At 35.4% G+C, this 21406-nt stretch overlaps 1 protein-coding gene across 7 annotated transcripts in view; it reads left to right on the plus strand.

The window, feature by feature from the left end:
- The window catches only part of UBR3 (ubiquitin protein ligase E3 component n-recognin 3), a 240858-nt gene that overhangs the window by 134869 nt on the left and 84583 nt on the right, over positions 1-21406 (plus strand). For all 7 annotated transcript variants that reach the window (XM_087861299.1, XM_045780091.2, XM_045780116.2 and 4 more), the window contains 2 exons: positions 5977-6126; positions 17060-17193. In XM_087861299.1, the coding sequence (XP_087717425.1) occupies positions 5977-6126; positions 17060-17193 (284 nt within the window). The remainder of the gene's footprint in view (positions 1-5976; positions 6127-17059; positions 17194-21406) is intronic.

The following is a 21406-nucleotide window of genomic DNA, read 5'->3' on the forward strand; positions in this document are numbered from 1 at the left end:
CATGCTTTTAATTTGTGTTATTTATTTCTTTTTCTTCCATGACCTGTGATTACAACTTGGTTTGTGTATTCCTCTGCTTTTCTCTATATTCGTATAATCATATACAAACATACTATGATTATATGTTCATTTAATCTTTTCCCTCTCTTCCTCCCGCTCCTTGTTTTTGGTCATTGTTTACCAAATGAGATCACCCTTCCCCGCTCTGTACTTCAGTAATACTTTTAAGTCTTTACCAGTAGTTCTGATTCAGCAGTTCCCAACCGTAATGCACCTTAGAATCATGATAGCCTCCTTAAGGTAATATCTGCACCTAGGCTCCACTATAGACTAGTTAAAGAAGAGTCCTTGGGGGTGGGATTCAGGCATAGCGATCTTTTGAAAGTTTGCAGCTGATTCGAATGTGCAGCCAAAGGTGAGAACCACCACTCCAGTTTAGTGTTTCTTTTCTTTATTTGGGGGCGGGTAGGAAAAGCCTATAATAGTCCATAAGGAAGTAATTTACTTAGCCATGTCTTTATTATTGGACATTCACTTTATTTTCAGTTTGTTTTTTATTCTGCTGTAACAGTGCTGCAGTAAATAGCCTAAGTTTTTGAAATTGGAATATCATTATGTGTATCTACTCTTTGATAGCCGCTAGATGGAGATAAGTGTTTATATATGGTTTTAATATGTATTAACCAAAATTTATAAAGATCCAGTTATAGTGATGTAGATGTGACATTTAACTCATTTTTTCTATATGTTGCCAGTTAAAAGTACAAAAAGTTATTTCTCTTAGAATTTTTGGGTTTAAGAATTTGACATTTTCCTACAAAGCTAAATTTAGTCTCACCATATGATCCAGCCGTCATGCTGTAGTTATTTACCCAATTGATGTAAAAATGTAGGTCCATACAAGAATCTGCACATGAGTATTTGTAGAAGCTTTATTTGCAATCTCTCAGAACTGGAAGTAGCTAAGATGTTTTTCAACAGATGAATGGATAAACAAATTATGGTACATCCATATAGTGGAGTACTATTCAGCAATAAAAAGGAATGAACTATCAAGCCATGCAAAGACGTGGATGAATCTTAAATGCGTAGTGCTTAATGAAAATAGTCAGTCTGAAAAGGCTATATACTGTATGTTTCCAATTATACAACATTTTGGAAAGGCCAAATCTATAGAGATAGTGAACAAATCCATGGTTACCAAAGTTGGGGAATGGGCTTTTAAAATAAGTGAAACACAAGGTATTTTTTAGAGCAGTGAAATTATTCTGTATGAGACTGTACAGTTGGATACATAACACTATGCATTTGTCTAAACTTTATAACAGGAAGAGTGAATTCTAATGTATGCAAGTTTAAAAAGTCATTTAGGAGATTGGCAGTCCCAAGGTGTACTACAGAATGTGACAAGAGAATCTATATTACAAATACATGAAACAACCTCATTTAAGGGATGGGGAGAAAAGGTGCTAAGTAACTTTGGAAATTAGTGGAGTCTGTAATACTGAAGACAAAGGGAACTACACACACGCACAGTACTCTGGTTGATAACATGCCTCCTGTGGCAGTATGGGTTTACTCTTCTGAACCCACTATCCTTATATACTGAACAGTTAGGTAAATGGATGGTGGATGATGGGAGCCAGATTTTTTACCGTTGCAGTGGGAGGTTATAGATAAGCAAGAGGAGAAGGCTGGAGTGATTCATGTGGTAATAGATTAGAGTTAGATCCTGAAAGTGCTCCCAGTGGCCATACTGGAACAATATATGTAAGAAAATAAATTGTATCAGATTATACACCTGAGTATAAAATCAATATCCTGAATTCATACTTACATAAATGATTGAATAAATAGATGAGGAAGAATAGACAAATTTCCCATGCAGAAGAATTCCAAACAATTTATGTAGATAACTCACCCTCAAGCAGGTGAAACAACTCCCCACTCCTTAAGTCCTTAAGTCTAGGCTGTGCTTTCTGACTTCCTTCCAAAAGGTACAGTGTGGAACAGGGGCGGGGAATAATGTTATAGTAGAGAAAGTTGGCAAACACTACCTTAACCAGATGAGCTAGGTAAATATCAGTAGTGGTGTCATGTTGATATTATGTACCTTTGATATGGTGTGATGAAAATGGTACTTTACCTCAGTGGTCTTTCTCCCTAAAACCCATAACCTAGGACTAATCTTGAGAAAAACATTAGAGAAGTTACTGTTAAGGAACATTCTACAGAACACCTGGCCTGTACTCGTCAAAACTGTCAAGGTCATCAAAAACAAGGGAAGTCTGGGAAACTGTCACAGCCAAGAGAAGCTTAAGGAGACATGACAACTGAATGTAATATGGTATCCTGGATGGGCTTCTGGAATAGAAGAAGCATATTAGGTAGAAACTAAAGAAATCTGATGGAAATATAGACTTTAGTTAATGTATCAACATTTTACCAATAAAAATTGATCAATAATATAATTAGTTATTATTACGTAACAAACCATCCCAAAATTTAGTGATTTAAAACAACAACCATTTGTTATCTCTCCTGAGTGGGTTGGCTGGTGGTTTTAATTTGGACCAGACTTTTCTGTGAAAGGTTTAGCTGGTTGGTTGAGATCTGCTCTTTAGCTGATTACTACTGAGCTGAACTGACTCTGCTCCACGTGGGCTCTCCTCAAGCAAGCTAGCCCAGACTTATTCTCATATAGGTGACATGGTGGAGAGTGCCAAGAAAGAAAGAGGGAAAGCATGCAAGGTCATTTGAGCCCTAGTCTTAGAAAAGCATGTTACTTCTGCCTCATTCTCTCCACTAAAGCAAACCAAGACCAGCTCATATACAAGGAGTGGGGAAATAAATTCTGCCTCTTGATGGGAGGAGTTTCAAAGTCACATTGCAAAGATCATAGATACGGGGAGGGAGGAGTGGAGAATTGGAGCCATTTTGCGGTTGTTCTGAAACAGTGACTGTAAACAGAACTTTGGCAAATTTGAAATAGTGTTCAGAAGAATCACCTGCTTAATTCAGGTAGGTTCTTTTCTGTTCATGTAAAACCAAACAGTTGAGTTAACTATAGCTTTATTTTGCCTTTATTGTAATAATATTCCTTATGGTAATTTAAAATAGGCACTATTGTTTTTAAAGGGCAAGTTGTCAATTTTACACAGAAACACATTTTAAATTTTAATTGTGTTGAAAGTCAAAGTAGAATTTAAGTAATCGAAGTGTTATTTGTAACAGGAATATTTTCATTATTACAATTGTCTCTGGTTGCACTTGGATTTATCATCTTTGATTATTACTGTCTCAGTTTTGCATCAGTCTTCATTCTTTTAGTTTACCTAAAAGAAATCATTGTAATCTCTTCATTGCATCAATTGGTAGGACATACCTTTTTAGAATTTTTTTGGGGGGTGTGGAGAATATGTGTAGGTGTTGATGTGTGCATGTGATTGGCAGAATTAAGTATCTTTATTGTAATACTTATTATAGAATATACCCTGTTACGCTGTTCATTTAACAGAGCTTGAAAAACTTTTTGTTGAAATACAACATACACATAGAAAAGTGCATGTATGTATCATGAGTGTAGAGCTATATGAGCTTTTAAAAAATATTTTATTTATTTATTTGACAGAGAGAGATACCGGGAGAGGGAGAAGCAGGCTCCCCACTGAGCGGGGAGCCCAATGCGGGGCTTGATTGCAGGCAGATGCTTAACTGACTGAGCCACCCAGGCGCCCCAAGCTATATGAGTTTCTAAAAACTGGGTGTTCCTGGGTAATCAGCATCTGAATTGAGAAATAGAACATTACCAGCATCCTCTAACCCCCCTTCATGTTCTCTGTCACTGCCTTGTGTTCTCTGTCACTGCCTCCAAGAGTAACAAGTATCCTTATTCCTAACCCTATACATTAGTTTTGCCTGTTTTTGTTCTTTATGTAACCATTTACATATAACGCAGGCTCTTCTGAGTTTGACTCTTTCAGAATAAGATGCCCCTAATATTTTTCCATGTCTGTACAGGAGAGAAGTAATAATTATGTTTAATTTGGTCAGAGGTCCTTTTAAAATTTTAACTAAAATTTTGAAATTGGGTACTGGGTGATAGACTCAATCATAAGTTACCAAATATATATATTATATGTATGTAATTATTGGGGGATAATGTATTTTAATTCATTATAGAATATGCAGAAGCAGTGATTTTTCTCTTCTTTTAAGAAGTAAATCATGATCTTTCTAGTTTCTTGAGGAAAAGCAAAAGGGGATGTTAGAATCTGTAATTATTAAAATCAGAATTCAAATAAAATTTACTGTGCATGAAAAAGAGGTCATCTGTTTTATTTTCATGCCTTTAGCCCTGTATCACTATAGAAGATTATCAAGTCTTACTTTAAAAAACTCTAGAAAGAATGATTTAGCTGCTTCTTTGATGTGTTTTACTATGAGGATTTCCCTGAAGTTTTCAAGTTAATTGTACTAAGATATAAAAAAGGAAGACCATGTGTGTGAGATAGCGTCAGTGACATTTTATTCTTTAGAGTCTAATCTGAGACAATTTTTTCGCATCACTTTAAGTCAAGTATTTCTATGTTTTCCTTTGAACTTGAGGACAATCAGTACATCCCCACTTTTCTGTACTAAGGTTTTCTGCCTAAAAAAACAGAGGAATCACATGTCAAATATTAATGGCCTCTGGTACTTCTTTTGAAATCTTTTCATTTTGACCTATTAATTTTATTTTCATAGACATTGAGCTTTCTAGTTCTGATTCTATTCTGGTTCCATTGTATTCTATTGTTAATTGTTTTTTCTCTGATTTTTTCCATTGGCTTCTTTTTATTTCCATTAATACCGGGCATCATCCAAAGTTCTCTTTTAGGTTTCTGCCCCCATTTCTTCTCAGTAACTCTTAATACATATTAGATATGTTTATTTGCATGAATCCTTATTAAAATGTATCTAAATTCGACATCTTTCTTTTTCTATTTCTCTCATGTATTTTTACCTATTTATATAGATATGCCTCCATCTTTTAAATATGTCACACATCAGTTCTGTTTTTCTGGTCTTCCCAGTACCCTGTACTTATTTCTTTGCCACTATGGAAAGCATCGTGATCTTCATAGAATCTAAGAGTCTTTATCTGAATATCAGTATTAGCTCAGAGTTTTATTTACTAAAACCAGAGGATTACTGTTATTTTCTATAGTAGTTCTGCTTTATTAATATATATGGTCATATCTAAATGATTTCCCTACATAAATAAATATATATCGATTATCATTATTGCTAAGATATAATCACTAGAATTCAAAATAAAGGAGAAATGGTGTGTTCCTCTGTTTTCTCCTAGTAAATATTGCCATTTGTTCCCCAGGAGTTGCCATGTTATTATAAATTTGCCTCTGAAGTGCCTCAAAAAAAAAAATTAAACAATCTCCTCTTTAATAACTTTCCTTCCTCTGTGTTTTGATTTCAGTTTTTATATGTGAATGATTATATGTGAATGAAACAACAATATTTGAAGTGTATTTAACCATATAAATTAAAATATTTCATTATGGGGGTGCCTGCGTGGCTGAGTTAAGTGTCTCCCTTTGGCTCGGGTCATGATTTTGGGGTTCTGGGATCAAGCCCCTCATTGGGCTCCCTGCTCACTGGGGAGTCTGCTTCTCCCTCTGCCTCTGTCCCTTCTCCTGCGCATGCTCTCTCTCTTTCTCTCTAACTCTCTCTCTCAAATAAATAAAAACTTTAAAAAATTAAAATAAAATCTTTCATTATATCCACTCTGCATTTTTTTTTCCGAGTGAACATTTTACTTCAGCAAGGTTAATTTTTTCCATAGTTTAATTACTATATAACTCTATTGGTATTGAAGCACAAAATTATTTGAACTTGATTTTTTTCCTCCATATTTTCACTGACGAAAGATTTTTCTCCTCAAGAATTAAGAGGTGTAATTTTTTTCCCCCTCAGATTCTCCTGAGAATGATATTCCTATGGAGATCACAACAGCAGAACCACAAGTTTCTGAAGCAGTATATGATTGTGTTATTTGTGGACAGAGTGGCCCCTCCTCTGAAGACCGACCTACAGGATTGGTTGTACTGTTACAAGCATCCTCAGGTAAAATCAAAGTAATTTTTCAGTGGGATTATTTTAGAGCCAATGTATGTACAACATATTAATAAATATCTGTATTAATTGAAAGTTATATCTTTGGGTATAACTATATATCTGTATAGTAAGGATCAATTTAGATCTGAATAGCAAGGATTTTAAATTTGGTTTTATCTGACTTTCCTGGACATGAGTGTTAGAAGAAGCTCTTAAGAGAGAAGTCTCTCTGTGTGTTATACAATCTTTTTCCTTAAAGTGTGATGGTATATTACCAATGCTATATGGCCAATAACGGAGTTCAGCTTTCTTAGCAATTTAATTGTTTTAAAATTGGGAAGCATTTTAAGCCCAGAAATATTGTCAGTTTAAATATTTTAACTACATAAGGCACATTCATGTAGTTTTGCCTTTATTTCTTGAGCTAATAGAAGCAGTAATTCTTAAAACAGCCTACTGAATGGTATCTTTGCCAATGTATAACTTAAAAATTTTTTAAAAAGATTTTATTTATTCATTTTAAAGAGAGCATGCGCATGAGTGGGGGGGAGGGGCAGAGGGAGAAGGAGAGCATCTCAAGCATACTCTACACTGAGTGGGGAGCCTGACATGGGGCTCCATCTCACAACCCTGAGATCATGACCTGAACTGAAATCAAGAGTCAGACGTTTAACCGACTGAGCTACCCAGGTGCCCCTAAAATTTTTTTTTTGAAAAATCTTTGAAGGATTTGTCTGAATACTGTCTATCCTTTCCCATGCTAAAGTATTTTAAGGTGTGATAACCCTTACACACTCTAGTCCCAATGAATTTAATCCATTTTCAACAGGAGTTTGTGTGAAGCAAAGAGAAAATAAAATTCTTACCCTTTTCTCCTGAGCCTTTTTTTCTAGGGTGTTTATTCTCTGAATTAGTAAAGTAGAAAGAGATATGAGACTCCCCTGAGTTCAAATACTGGTATTGCTTGCCATAATCTGGCCAAGTTTGTTGCTTTCTTTTCACTATAGAGATAATATTGGCTTCAGAGGATTGTTGTATTGGTTAAGTAATGTAATATAGGCAAAAGAATCTAATATGGTGTCTGGTAAGTTAGTTTCTCCTCTTGTTACTTTTTTTGCTTAAAAATAAAATTGATTTGGGAAACCCCAATTGAATAGGACATTGGAGTAGAGCTGTCAAGACCAGAAATGCCTACTAAAAAGGAAATGTGTGGGGTGCCTGGGTGGCTCAGTGGGTTAAGTGTCCAACTCTTGATTTTGGCTCAGGCCATGATGTCAGGGTCATAAGATCAAGCCCCAGGCACGTGCATGCTCTCTCTCTCTCTCTCTCTCTCTCTCTCTCATAAATAAATAAATAAATAAATAAATAAATAAATAAATAAATAAATAAATAAATCTTTAAAAAAAAAGAAAGGAAATGTGTGGGAGTATTGACTAGTTTTGTAGCTGTTTCTGTTTTCTATTGCTGTGACAAACTAGCTTATTAGATTATTGCCACTTAATTTTTTATAGCTTCTTCACCAAATACTTTATAATCATCAGTGTAATGTTTTATTTATTCCTTCCTTCATTCATTCCAGGTATCTGGGAACCTAGCTGCCAGATACTGTCATAGTGTGAAACAAAGCAAAACAAAATCTCTGCCCTAATGAAGGCAGAAGCTTTTGTTTTTGTTGTTTTAATCTTTTATTATTTTATATTTTTATTTATTTATTTATTTTTTAAAGATTTTATTTATTTATTCGACAGAGATAGAGACAGCCAGCAAGAGAGGGAACACATGCAGGGGGAGTGGGAGAGGAAGAAGCAGGCTCATAGCGGAAGAGCCTGATGTGGGGCTCGATCCCAGATCGCCGGGATCACGCCCTGAGCCGAAGGCAGACGCTCAACCGCTGTGCCACCCAGGCGCCCCGATTATTTTATATTTTTAAAGTTGCTTTGACCAAATTGTCACTTCATTTAATTCCTTTTTACAATTTTGTACACTAGCTAAACTTACTAAAAATTAGATAATTCCACTATATTGTAGCTCTTTTATCTTTTATAGCTAGAAGGAAATGAATAAGAAACTAACATGAAAAAGCGTTAGATCTCTAAAGAGTGATTTTAATTGGGAACTGTAGCAGGTGAAATCTCTGGCTGTTTCCTTCCTTTCTTTCTGAGCCTCACACATGTACTGATATCTTGCATTTTACCCCTTTCTACTTTTTCCTTCTCACATCTTCTCTCTATTTTGATCTGTCCCTCCTCTTTTTCTTTTATCTTTTTAAGCTTGAATATGGAACATTTTATTTATTTTTTAAATTTTGTTTCAAGTTTTTATTTAAATTCTGGTTAGTTAACATATAGTGTAATATTAGTTTCAGGAGTAGAATTTAATGATTCATCACTTATATATAATACAGTACGCATCAAAACAAGTGCCCTCCTTAATACCCATCATGCATTTAGCCCATTTCCCACCTACCTCCCCTCTATCAACTCTCAGTTTGTTCTCTGTAAAGAGTCTCTGTAGTTAAGAGTCTCTTATGGTTTGCCTGTCTTTCTCCCCACCTTCCCTATGTTCATCTGTTTTGTCTCTTAAATTCCACATATAAGTGAAATCATATGGTATTTGTCTTTCTCTGACCTGTTTCGCTTGACGTAATATACTCTAGCTGCATCCATGTTGTTGCAAATGGCGAGATTTCATTCTTTTCGAAGGCTGAGTAATATTCTATTGTGTATGATATATATATATCACACACACGTATATGTATATATCTCACATCTTTATCCATTCATCAGACATTTGGGCTCTTTCCATAATTTAGCTATTATTGGTAAAGCTGCTATAAACACATGTCCCTTTGAATCAGTATTTTTGTATCCTTTGAGTAAATACCTAGTAGTGCAATTCCTGGAACATAGGGTAGTTCTATTTTTAACTTTTTTTTTTTTTTAAGATTTTATTTATTTATTTGACAAAGAGACAGCAAGAGAGGGAACACAAGCAGGGGGAGAGGGAGGAGAAGCAGGCTTCCCGCCGAGCAGGGAGCCCAATGCAGGGCTCCATCCCAGGTCCCTGGGATCACACCCTGAGCCGAAGGCAGACACTTAACGACTGAACCACCCAGGCGCCCCTATTTTTAACTTTTTGAGGACCTTCCATACTGTTTTCCAGAGTGGCTGCACCAGTTTGCATTCCCACCAACAGTGTAAGAGGGTTCCCCTTTCTCGGGGCACCTGGGTGGCTCAGTCGTTAAACGTCTGCCTTCGGCTCAGGGCATGATCCTGGCGTTAAGGAATGGAGCCCTGCATCAGGCTCCTCCCCTGGGAGCCTGCTTCTTCCTCTCCCACTCCCCCTGCTTGTGTTCCCTCTCTTGCTGGCTGTCTCTCTGTCAAATAAATAAGTAAAGTCTTTAAAAAAAATAAAAAATAAAATAAAAGTGTAACATTTGGTGATTTTTTTTTTTTTTAAAGAAGTTTCCCCTTTCTCTGCTCCTCACCAGCACCTTGTGTTTCCTGTGCTGTTAGTTTTAGCCATTCTCACAGGCGTGAGGTGATCTCATTGTAGTTTTGATTTGCATTTCCCTGATGATGAGTGATGTTGAACATCTTTTCAAGTATCTGTTGGCTATCTGTATATATGTCTTTTTTGAGAAAATGTCTCTTCATGTCTTCTTCCCATTTCTTAACTGGATTATTTGTTTTTTTGGGTGTTGAATTTGATAAGTGCTTTATAGATTTTGGATACTAACCCTTTATCAGATGTGATTTGCAAATAACTTCTCCCATTCCATCAGTTGCCTTTTAGTTTTGTTGATTGTTTCCTTTGCTGTGTAGAAGCTTTTTATATTGTCGAGGTCCCAATAACTCATTTTTACTTTTGTTTTCCTTGCCATAGGAAATGTCTAGTAAGAAGTTGCTATGGCTGATGTTGAAGAGGTTACTGCCTGTGTTTTCCTCTAGGATTTTTATGGTTTCACGTCTCACATTTAGGTCTTTAATCCATTTTGAATTTATTTTTGTAGATGGTGTAAGAAAGTGATCCAGTTTCATTCTTTTGCATGTTGCTCTTCAGCTTTTCCAGCACCATTTGTTGAAGAGACTAATTGGATATTCTTTCCTGCTTTGTCAGAGATTCGTTGACCATGTAGTTATGGGTCCATTTCTGGGTTTTCTGTTCTGTTCTATTGATCTATGTGTCTGTTTTTGTGCCAGTATCATACTGTCTTGATGGCGATAGCTTTGTAATATAGCTTGAAGTCCAGAATTGTGGTGCCTCCAGCTTTGCTTTTCTTTTTCAATATTGCTTTAGCTATTTGGGGTCTTTTGTGATTTCATAAAAATTTTAGGATTGTTTGTTCTAGCTCTGTGAAAAGGGCTGTTGGTATTTTGATAGGGATTGTATTAACTGTGTAGACTGCTTTGGGTAGTATAGACATTTTAACAATATTCTTCCAATCCATGAGCATGGAATGTTTTTTATTTCTTTGTGTCTTCTTCAGTTTCTTTCATAAGTGTTCTATAGTTTTCAGAGTACAGATCTTTTACCTCTTTGGTTAGGTTTATTCCTAGGTATGTCACAGTTTTTGGTGCAATTATAATGAGATCAATTCCTTGATTTCTCTTTCTGCTGCTTCATCATTGCTGTACACAAATGCAACAGATTTCTTTATGTTGATTTTGTATCCTGCAACTTTGCTAAATTCATTATCAGTTCAGCAATATTTTGGTGGAGTCTTTCAGGTTTTCTACATAGAGTATCATGTCATCTGCCAATTGTGAAAGTTTGATTTCTTCCCTGCCTATTTGGGTGCCTCTTATTTCTGTTGTTGTCTTGGTGCTGAGGCTAGGACTTCCAGTACTATGCTAAATAACAATGGAGAGAGTGGACATCGCTGTTTTGTTCCTGACTGTAGACGAAAAGCTCTCAGTTTTTCCCTACTGAGGTTGATATTAGCTGTGGCTTTTTCGTATATGGCCTTAATGATATTTAGATATGTTCCGTCTATCCCTGTTTAGTTGAGGGTTTTTATCAAGAACGGATGCTGTATTTTGTCAGGTGATTTTTCCGCATCTATTGAGAGAATCATATGGTTATCCTTTCTTTTATTAATGTACATGTATCACATTGACTGTTTTGTGAATACTGAACCACCCTTGCAGCCCAGGAATAAATCCCACTTGATCGTGGTGAATATGAATATGGAACATTTTAACCACATAATGAAGCAAAGAGACTAGTGAAATGAACTTCCATGTCTCCATCAATCTTCAATAATGACTAACTTGGGCTAATCTTATTTATTTCCCTCCATGCCCCAAATTATATTGAAGCACATTCCAGACATCATTTCACTTCATCTATAAATATTTCACTGTTAGAGTTAAAAAGAAAGTTCTTCTTTTTTAAACATAACCACAGTCACTCATAAGTAAATTAGTTCCTCAGTATAGTAAAATACCTAGTCAGTGTTCAAAATTCCCCAGTTGTTTCTTATTTACTTTATTTGATTAATTAATTTATAGTTATAGGGTCTCCTTATAGTCTTTTAATTAGTAATTCCCTTTTCATCTCCCCTCTTCCTCCTCCCGTTTCCCAAGTAGGGGCCCTCCTACTCCCATACATTTTACTTTTTTGAAGAAATTAGGTTGTTGGAGAACATTCTGGATTTTGCTGAATATATCCCCATGATGTTTAACTTGTTCCTCTGTTCTCTGTTTTCTGTCTGTTTGAGATATTAGTGGTGAATAATGATTATTGCCTAGATTCATCAGTTCATCAGAGAACATAAACCTTTCGTTTTTAGTTTGTTTATTACCTGAAACACTTCTATAAAAGAAATTTTACTTCATCAACTATTTTGATTACTCTGATGTATAAATTATACATGAAGGACAGGATAAATACCATATTCTTTTCCTTTATTTACTAGTGCTCAAAGTATTGAGGTAGTGGTTCTTTAGCACTTTCCCAAAAATAATTAATTAGTACTTTTTGTATCACTGTGATCTTTTGCAGTTAATTTCTTGTTGATGGTCACATTCTTCCATCTTTGTTCAGTGGGAGCCTCTTCAAGTTACTTCTTCGGTTCTTTTGACACAAAACTTATATACTTGGGAGTTTACATTTTCTGGCATGGCAAGTTATACCTTTCTGGCCCAGAAATCAGCCATTTTTCTAAGAAGCCTTAGTGTCTTTTATTGGGAAATGGTACTTAGAGACCACAGTCTGGGTGCTAGTTGTGCTTATTGCTCTAGACCATTTTTATAGCCACTGATCCATTATTGGCCTCACTCGAAACCATGCGTTGAAGAAAAGTCCTATGATTTCTCCCCTTAGTCTAACATTTGAGTTGTGCTGAATTAATAGACTTTCGATTAGGAACCATTCAAAACACTGCTTAAAGTAAGGGCCTTTATTGCAGTTCTATAAAGTTCTAAGGGTATTGCTTTAGATGCCGTCTCACTATTGTGCAGAATGCCTGTTGTAAATATTGATTTGGGCAGTTTCAGTTCTCCATAGAAGAATACAGTATAATATAATCTTTTCCATTTTATTAATTATCACAGTCTTTGCAAAACTTAAGAAAGTCAGTGTTTTAATCTTAGTACTTTAAAAACATATGTAAAGAAAAAACATGTTATAAGAAGGAACTGAATCTGGAAAGACCTGCAGATTGAGATTTTTAAACCAAATATCAGTGTTCTTGTAGAAAAATGCAGAGTCAGATAAAAACATGAAGGGCAAGGAGGGGAGATGGAGCTGTAAACAGAATTTTTGTATACTATTGGAAGTTGATAATAATGTTTCCAACTTTACTGTTAGAAACTGAAGGTAAGCATTTAAGAAAAAAAGCTAAAAAAAGAAATGAGAAGGGAATCAATATGGTAAACTAGAATATTCAATTAATCACAAAAGAAAGCAGTATAAACAAATTGAGGAACATACAGAAATAAAAAAGCAAAAAGCAAAATTAAGTCCTTCTAAATCAATAATTATTTGAAATATAAATGGTTTCTAGATTATGCTAAATGAAATAAGTCAAGCAGAGAAAGACAATTATCATAGGGTTTCACTCATTTGTGGAACAAGGAATAGCAGGGAGATCATTAGGAGAAGGGAGGGAAAAATGAAGGGGGGGAGAACAAAGGGGGAGATGAACCATGAGAGACTATGGACTCCGGGAAACAAACTGAGGGTTTTAGAGGGGAAGGGGGGTGGGGGAAAGGGCTAGCCTGGTGATGGGTATTCAGAAGGGCATGTATTGTATGGAGCACTGGGTGTTATATGCAAACAATGAATCATGGAACACTACATCAAAAATAAGTAAGTAAATAAATAAATAATTAAATAAGATAAAAGAAGTTCAGAGACAAAAAAATATATAAATGATTTCAACTCTCCAATTAAAAAGCAGAGATTGACAGAATAGACTAAAAAACATGCTGTCTATAGAATATGCTGTCTATAGGAGACATTTTAGATCCAAAGACACAAATAGGTTGAAAATGGATGAGAAAAAGTGTTCCATACAAATAGAACCAACAGAGAGCTGGGATAGCTATGCTAATATCAGACACAGTAGATTTTAAGCAAAATGTCACAAGAGCAAAAAGACATTATATGTTGATAGATGAGTCACTCCATCAAGAAGGTATAACAGTTATAAACTTCATACATACCGGGGACATCTGGATGGCTCAGTTAAGTGTCTGGCAAAGGTCATGATCTCAGGGTTGTGAGATCTCAGGGCTGTGAGATAGAAACCCATGTTGGGCTTGAGCTAAGGGTAGAGCCTGCTTGGGAATCTCTTTCTCCCCTTCCCTCTGCCTTTCCCCCCCACCTCTCTCTCCCTCCCTCTCTAAATTAAAACAAAAACAAACCATTCTTAACAACAGTATAAAACAGTTAGGTCTAACCAACTTATATAGAACACTTTACCCAACAAGAGTAGAATACACATTTTTCTCAATTTCACATGGAACATTTTCCAAGATAGACTATATATTAGGTCACAAAAGAAGTCATAATACATTTAAAAAGATTGAAATCATCCAAAGCATCCTCTCTAATCACAATGGAATGAAACTAGAGATCAGTAACAAAAGGAAAACTGGAAAATTCACAAATAGGTGGAAATTAAAATAACACATTCTTTAACAACTACTGGGTCCAAGAAGACATTACAAGTGAAATTAGAAGATACTTTGAAAGAAGTGAAAATGAAAACACAACATACCAATACCTATGGGAAAATAGTGCACAGAAGGAAATTTATAGCTGTAAATATTTACATTGAAAACAAAGATCCTAACTTTACACTTAAGGAACTAGAGAAAAAAAAGCAAGCTAAACTCAAAGCTAGCAGATGGAAAGAAATAATAAAGATTAGAGCATAGATAAATGAAATAGAGAATAGGAAAACAGTAGAAAGAGTCAGCAAATGCAAAAGTTGGTTTCTTGAAAATATCATCAAAATTGACAGTTTTACAACTTGACTGGCCAAGAATAAAAAAACACACAAATAACTAATATCAGAAATGAAAGTTGTGAACATTATCACAGTCCTTAAAGAAGTAAAAGACTATAAAAGAATATTATGAATAATTTTATGTCAGTGAATTTGATATCCTGGATGAAATGGATAAGTTCCTAGAAACACAGAAACTACCAAAACTGACTCAAGAAGAAATAGAAAATTTGAACAGGCATTAAACAGTTAAAGAGAGTGAATCACTAATCAAAAACGTCTCAACAATAAAGGCCCAGGACCAGAAAGTTTCACCCATGATGCTACCAAACATTTTAAGAATTAATATCAGTCCTTCTCAAACTTTAAAAAAAAAAAAATAAAAGGGAATTCTTCTTAACTCATTCTATATTAATAGCCTTACCCTGACACCAAAGCCACATAAAAACATCACACAAAAAGAAAGTGATAGACCTAGTATCTCTTATGAATATAGATGCAGAAATCCTCAACAAAATCCTAGCAAGCCAAATCCAACAAAGTATTAAGAGGATTATACATTATAGCTCATTTTATTTTAGTTCCTAGGATCTCCCTGCTTCTATTTCTTCTTTCTGCTGCTGCTGTAAATCTCTTCAGAACTTAGGGCCCACATTCATATACCTGACATTCATTCCTGAAGAATGGTCTTCTCATGCTTACTGAGTCTTGTAGTAATGTATGGTACTGTATGTTTATATCCCCCCTCCCTTTTTTTGTGCTTTGATATTTTACAATTATAAAATCTTAGTATTATTTTCCCCTCTTGCTATATACTTCTTTTCCCAACTTTTCATTTTGAAAGTTTTATATCTACAGAATACTCTTTACCTGCACTCAACAATTGTTAACATATTGCCATGTTTGTTTTTCTTTCTCTCTCTTATCTATACACACACACACACATGCATATGCACACATACTTTTTAGAAGAAAATGGTAGATGTCATGATGTTTTATCTCTGAATACTTAAGAATGTATCTCCTAAGCACTAGGATATTCTTCTGTACTATTAAACCCAATAAATTTAATATTAATATCTGATATTATATGTTCAAATTCTCCCAGTAATACTTTTTATAACAGATTTCTTGATCCAAGAAGAAGATCATGCATTGCATTTAGTTCTCATTTCTTCTTTTTTTTTTAGATTTTATTTATTAATTAGAGAGAGCACAAGCTGGGGACAGGGTGAGGGGAGAGTTGGAGGGAGAAACAGACTCTCCGCTGAGCAGGGAGCCCAGTGTGGGACTCGATCCCAGGGCCCTAGTATCACGACCTGAGCCAAAGGCAGACACTTAACCAACTGAGCCACCTAGGTGCCCCTTAGTTGTCATTTCTTGTTAGTTTCCTTGAATCTAAAATAGTTTCCCCAGGCCCTTTTTTAACATTTTGAAGAGCGTAGGTCAGTTGTTCTGTAGAATATCTCATTTTCTGGATTCATGTGATTATTTCCTTATTAGGTTTAAGTTAAACATTTTTGACAATGGCATTATATAAATGATGTTCCTTCCCATTCCATACATTAGGAGGTTCATACTGACAGTTTTTCTCATTATTGGTGATGCCAACTAAGTTTGATCGCTTGGTTATGGTGATAGGTAATCTATAGGATGATACATTGAGACTCTGACACTTCATCCTTTTACTTGATGTCCCTTGCCTGAATCAGTGCATGTGTTATCTGTTCATTTATTCTTTTCAATACTCAGATTTTCTTGAATTTGGCCATCAAAACTCCTGCAGGTCCTCATGATGTCGCCCCTCAGTGTTTGAATACCTCCTTGCTCTTTATTACGTACAATTCCAAGCTCCCCTTGAATTTTTCCCCAACCCTGGGTGTGGCTTTTTCTCCAAGGATCTCTGTTTCCTTTTAGTGAGAAATAGCATATTTAGAAATGAACTTTATTGATACTGGGGAATTGTAACTTCTAGGCTTTTTCAGTGGACAAATTTTGAAAACCATTCATCCTTCATTGATCAGTTGATCATCCATCCACCCATCCATCCATCCATCCATCCACCCAAAGTTCATACTAATATTTTAATGTTATTTCAAAAAAACAAATATTGGCATACTTTAAAAATTTATTTATTTGACAGGTGGGGAGGGGCAGAGGGACAGGGAGAGGGAGAGAATCTGAAGCAAACTCCACACTGAGCGTGGAATATGATGCGGGGCTCAGTCTCACAATCCTGAGATCATTACCTGAGCTGAAACCAGGAGTTGGATGCTTAACCAACTGAACCACCCAGGCTCCCCTGTCATATTTTAAGCTTTATTTACTCTGTAGAAGAAACTAGAATATCCCTTTTTTGGGATCTTTAAAAAATATTCTAATAGTAGAAAAATTAGGGTAGCTTGTGATAAATAACAGCTTTTGGTGAATCATGTTGAATCAGGTTGGTTATTTAATGAGCTCTTATTTTTGTTGTTAATGTAGTTTTGGGGCAGTGCCGTGACAACATTGAGCCAAAAAAATTGCCTATCACTGAAGAAGAGCAGATTTACCCTTGGGATACATGTGCAGCAGTTCATGATGTGAGACTTTCATTATTACAGCGTTATTTTAAGGATGTAAGTACCCTTTTTATCATATAGTATTTTTGTCTGCAAAATTGATGATTACTTCTCTCCAGAGTTTTATTTATATTTTTTCTTCTATCAAATGTCATTCTGATTTGGAATATTGAAGTTTTTTTAAAAAATTAATATATGGATAGTAAAGAAATGGAAATCTGTTAATAAATAAAAATTTCAGGTTATAAATGTTATACCTATGTTTTAAATGTTGTTTATTGTGAGATATACACATTCAGTTCAATGGAATGGTATTCACTCTATAAAAACTTTTAGATTTGGCGTGAATATTTTATGAAGATTTTTGCGTCCTTCTTTACTTTCGTTTGAAGATATACAATAAGATCTCATTATGATACTTTAAAAATGTAAAGTAGGGGCAGATTTAATTCATGACTTCTGTGGTTTCTTGTGAACTTGGTAGGTTTTTTCCAACCCTTTGCACCTAGGGGTTCTGTCTAGCACTCAGGTGTTCATGAGTCTTGGAAGATCAACTTAATTTATTTAGTAGCACTTGCATTGTTAACTTCCTTGTAAAATTTCTGTACCATTTTTAGTATTTTTTCAGTGGATTATCAAATGGGGTTTCTTTCAGAACCTGTTGTTGTTTTTGGATCTGCTGTATCTTGAATTAAGTACACATATAGTAAGAACTTAAAATAGTTAAAATACAAAGTGAAACATTATTTTTAGTTAGCTATATCAGATGAGTATCTTGAAAGATTTCCAAATATAATTCTTTTTGCCCATAATGTGCTGGAGTAATTGGAAAAAACTAATAGGAGAGGTGGAAGACAAAATCTTAATTAGAATAAACAATTACTGACCTAGTAACGATAAACATCAGAATAGGATGTGGTTCAGTAGTCCGGATTGAGGAGAAGGGTTCTGGTGGATTCTGGTGGAGATGATGGCTCTAGTTAGGGAGGCATTGTGTAGAATAGAAAGTTCCAGGTGAGAAAAAACTGGGTCTTAGTCTTAGCAATGTAAGCTTGCCAGGTAAATAGGATTCAGCTTCCTCAGCAATAAAATAGGGCTCATGTGATCTTTCATACAGTCACCTACCAAGTTAAAAATTTCTTTAGATCATTTTACACATTATAAAGGTCAGTATAAATGTATAGTGGAGTTTTTAATATTCAAACTAGCCTTTTCAGAGGGCTCAAGTTAGGTACGCCTTATATAAGGCAGTTTGGGTTAGGTAATGAGGACCATGCTTCCATATGTTTTCAGAGGCTTTAAAATGAAATTATTATTATTATTTGGAAAAAGAAGCCTGTGTGTGTGTGCGCGCATACATATGCACACATGCACACATTTTCACACTTTTGTCTTTATTCTCTATTGTTTCTTTGAGGTTTTTTGCAGCATATATATATTATTACTTTATTAATAATAGACCAATAAATATCTTCATTTTGAAGAAAATGATGAAACTGTGCTAAGTTCTGCTTTTGCAGAAATTTACTACCACTTTATTTAGATTTTATTTTGTTGCCATAATCCTGGTTTTAATTTTGTCATTTTGAATCACTTTAGAGTAGATGAGTAAAGATGAATCCTAGAGCCAAACAAAAAAGCCAAACAACCCGATTCAATGAAAACATAACCCAGACTTAAGAGCAAAATAAGTTTGAGGGAAGGGGAGATCTAATAAAGGAGAGAAAGAGTATGGTATCTCTTTTAATGCAGCTGGAATAGTTATTCATTTCTAGAAAAAAAATCTCTTTTGTAAGAACTCTGAACTGGAGTCTGAATTGGATAGAATCTCTATATGTGGAATTGTATTCTTAAATTATATGTATTTTTACACAGTACTTTTTTGCTTTCATCATGGTTATTTTATGTCTATCTGGCGTGCTTCCTGGACCTCTAGAGGCATAAGGCTGTTCTTATATTGGTTTTATGGTTCCCTCAAGGCCTAGCAGGTGCTATGTGGGTTGTAGATACTTACTGGATTTCTTACTGAATGACTCTAGTATAGAGTACCAGAGTTTTGTAGGCAGACAGACTGTATACAGCACAAAAGTTTCTATTAATGGACACTGATTCTGATTACAGATGAACTGTGTCGACCTCGTCTCTTCACACCAGTTGCATGCATTTTACAGAGTTGACCTACAGAATTTTAGTCATGCAAGATACTGCTGCTGCTGAAACTCGGAGTATTATATATGAGAGACAGGACCCAGTAGGAAGGGAACCTGAGCTTTAGAGTCAGATAGACTTGGGTTTGAACTGGGGCTCTGCCGTTTATAACTACATGATCTTGGTAAACTTTTCATTCTTTTTTTGTGAGGTCTTAATAAATATTGAGGTTGTGAAGATTCAGCATTAAGCAATTCTTAGCACAGTGGTGGGCACATCATTGAAGTCTTTCTAGAATATTAGTCTTGTGTTAGTAAGTGTTTTCCTGTCTTTTTAAAAAATTCTGATTCATGTAAGAAATCTAACAGTTACATAGATAAATGATGTACTGATTTTAGTTTAGTTTTTTTTTTTAAAGATTTATTTATTTATTTGAGAGAGAAAGAGACAGCAAGGGGAGAAGGGACAGAGGGAGAAGGAAAGTCTCAAGCAGACTCCATGCTGAGTGCGGAGCCCGATGAAGGTCCTGATCTCAAGACCCTGAGATCATGTCCTTAGCCGAAACCAAGAGTCAGACACCCAACTGACTGCACCACCCAGGTGCCCTCTGATTTTAGTTTTGAAAGCTAACTGCTTTTATTAAAAAGAAAAATTAATTGTTTTTATAATACATTGCCAAAGAGAGCAGCTTGTTTGTTGACTACCAACCATTCTAAAATGATCTAAATCTGCCGCTACTTCAAATGGCTCCAAAACATAAAACAGAGATAAGCAGGTCTCTGTTGCCTTTCTGATTTGTAAAAATAGAAACTGGCTCACCTGCTGTGCGTATTTGATTTGTGCTGTTATACATCTTTAAAATGTCTAGGAAGGCTTTTTGCACTGCGTGATATTTTCAACTTTCAGTTACTCGTGAGTCTTGATTTAACATTGGAATATTGTTTACTATTGTTTATAGATTTTTTTGGTTATTTTACATTATAATGTAAACATTTCCTTTCAGTGTAAATATAAAGTTTAAGGGTGTTTCAAGCTTAATGGCTTTCGAATCTTTCATCAAGTGCTGTCAATCATGATAGACCTTGTTCCTAATATTGCTCTGGCGTGGCCATCTGTTTACTACAGACTCTAGAGGGTAAACTCAAGTTCAGGCCCAAGTGCTGTTTGACAGAGGCCAAATAAAAATTCAAAGAAAATTATTTTAAGAGAAAAAGTCTAAGCCTGTTTATAGGCTGAAGGGAAGGAATTAGTAGAGGAGAGAAGAATAAGTTCAAGACAAGAGAAGGAGGAGATAAAAGTAATTAACTTTAAGAACAGATTTCAAAAGGGTATTATAGTTGCTTAAATAATCTGGGTCCCTTCTTTATTGCATATTATATTAAGCCTTTGTAAATGTTAAGGTACCTTTTGGGGTTATCTTATGACCAAATCTGTAGTCTAGACGAATGTATGGAGGGTGATGCATTATGCAGAGAAGAAACTGGAATCAGGGAGACTGGTTAAGAAACTTTATTGAAGAGGTACCTGGGTGGCTTGGTTGATTAGGTGACCAGCTCTTGATTTCGGCTGAGGTGATGATCTCAGAGTTGTGAGATCAAGCCGCATGTGGGCGCCCTGCTGAGCAGGGAGTCTGCTTGGAATTCTCTCTCTCCCTCTCCTTCATTCCCTCCGCACTCCTCCTGTATCCTCCTGCATGCTTGTGCACAGGGTCTCTCTCCCTCTCAAATAAATCTTAAAAAAAAAAAAAAAGAAACTTTATTGAAGAACCCACTCCCCCACAACAAATGATACAGACATGAATGTTATAGTGGGAACAAAGAGGAGAAGCCCAAATCACAAGTTATTTAGGAGATAGAATCTGTGTGGTTTGGGAGATAATACTGTGGTGTGAAGGAAAGTTCAATGACTCTTAGCTTTCTGATTTGGTGACTAAATAGATTGTGGAGTTTTTAAACCAAGAGGAAAAGAAAGATTCATGGAAAAAATGACAAACTTATGCCACATTTGTAAAAAAAATATTTTATTTATTTGTTTTAGAGAGAGCGTGCGCACACGCACATGTGCGAGCAGGGGGATGGGTAGAGGGAGAGAATCTTAAGTAGTCTCCAAGGTAAGCGCAGAA

This window comes from Ursus americanus, chromosome 1 (assembly GCF_024610735.1).
Source record: "Ursus americanus isolate L20-20 chromosome 1, mUrsAme1.1.p, whole genome shotgun sequence".
NCBI lineage: Eukaryota > Metazoa > Chordata > Mammalia > Carnivora > Ursidae > Ursus > Ursus americanus.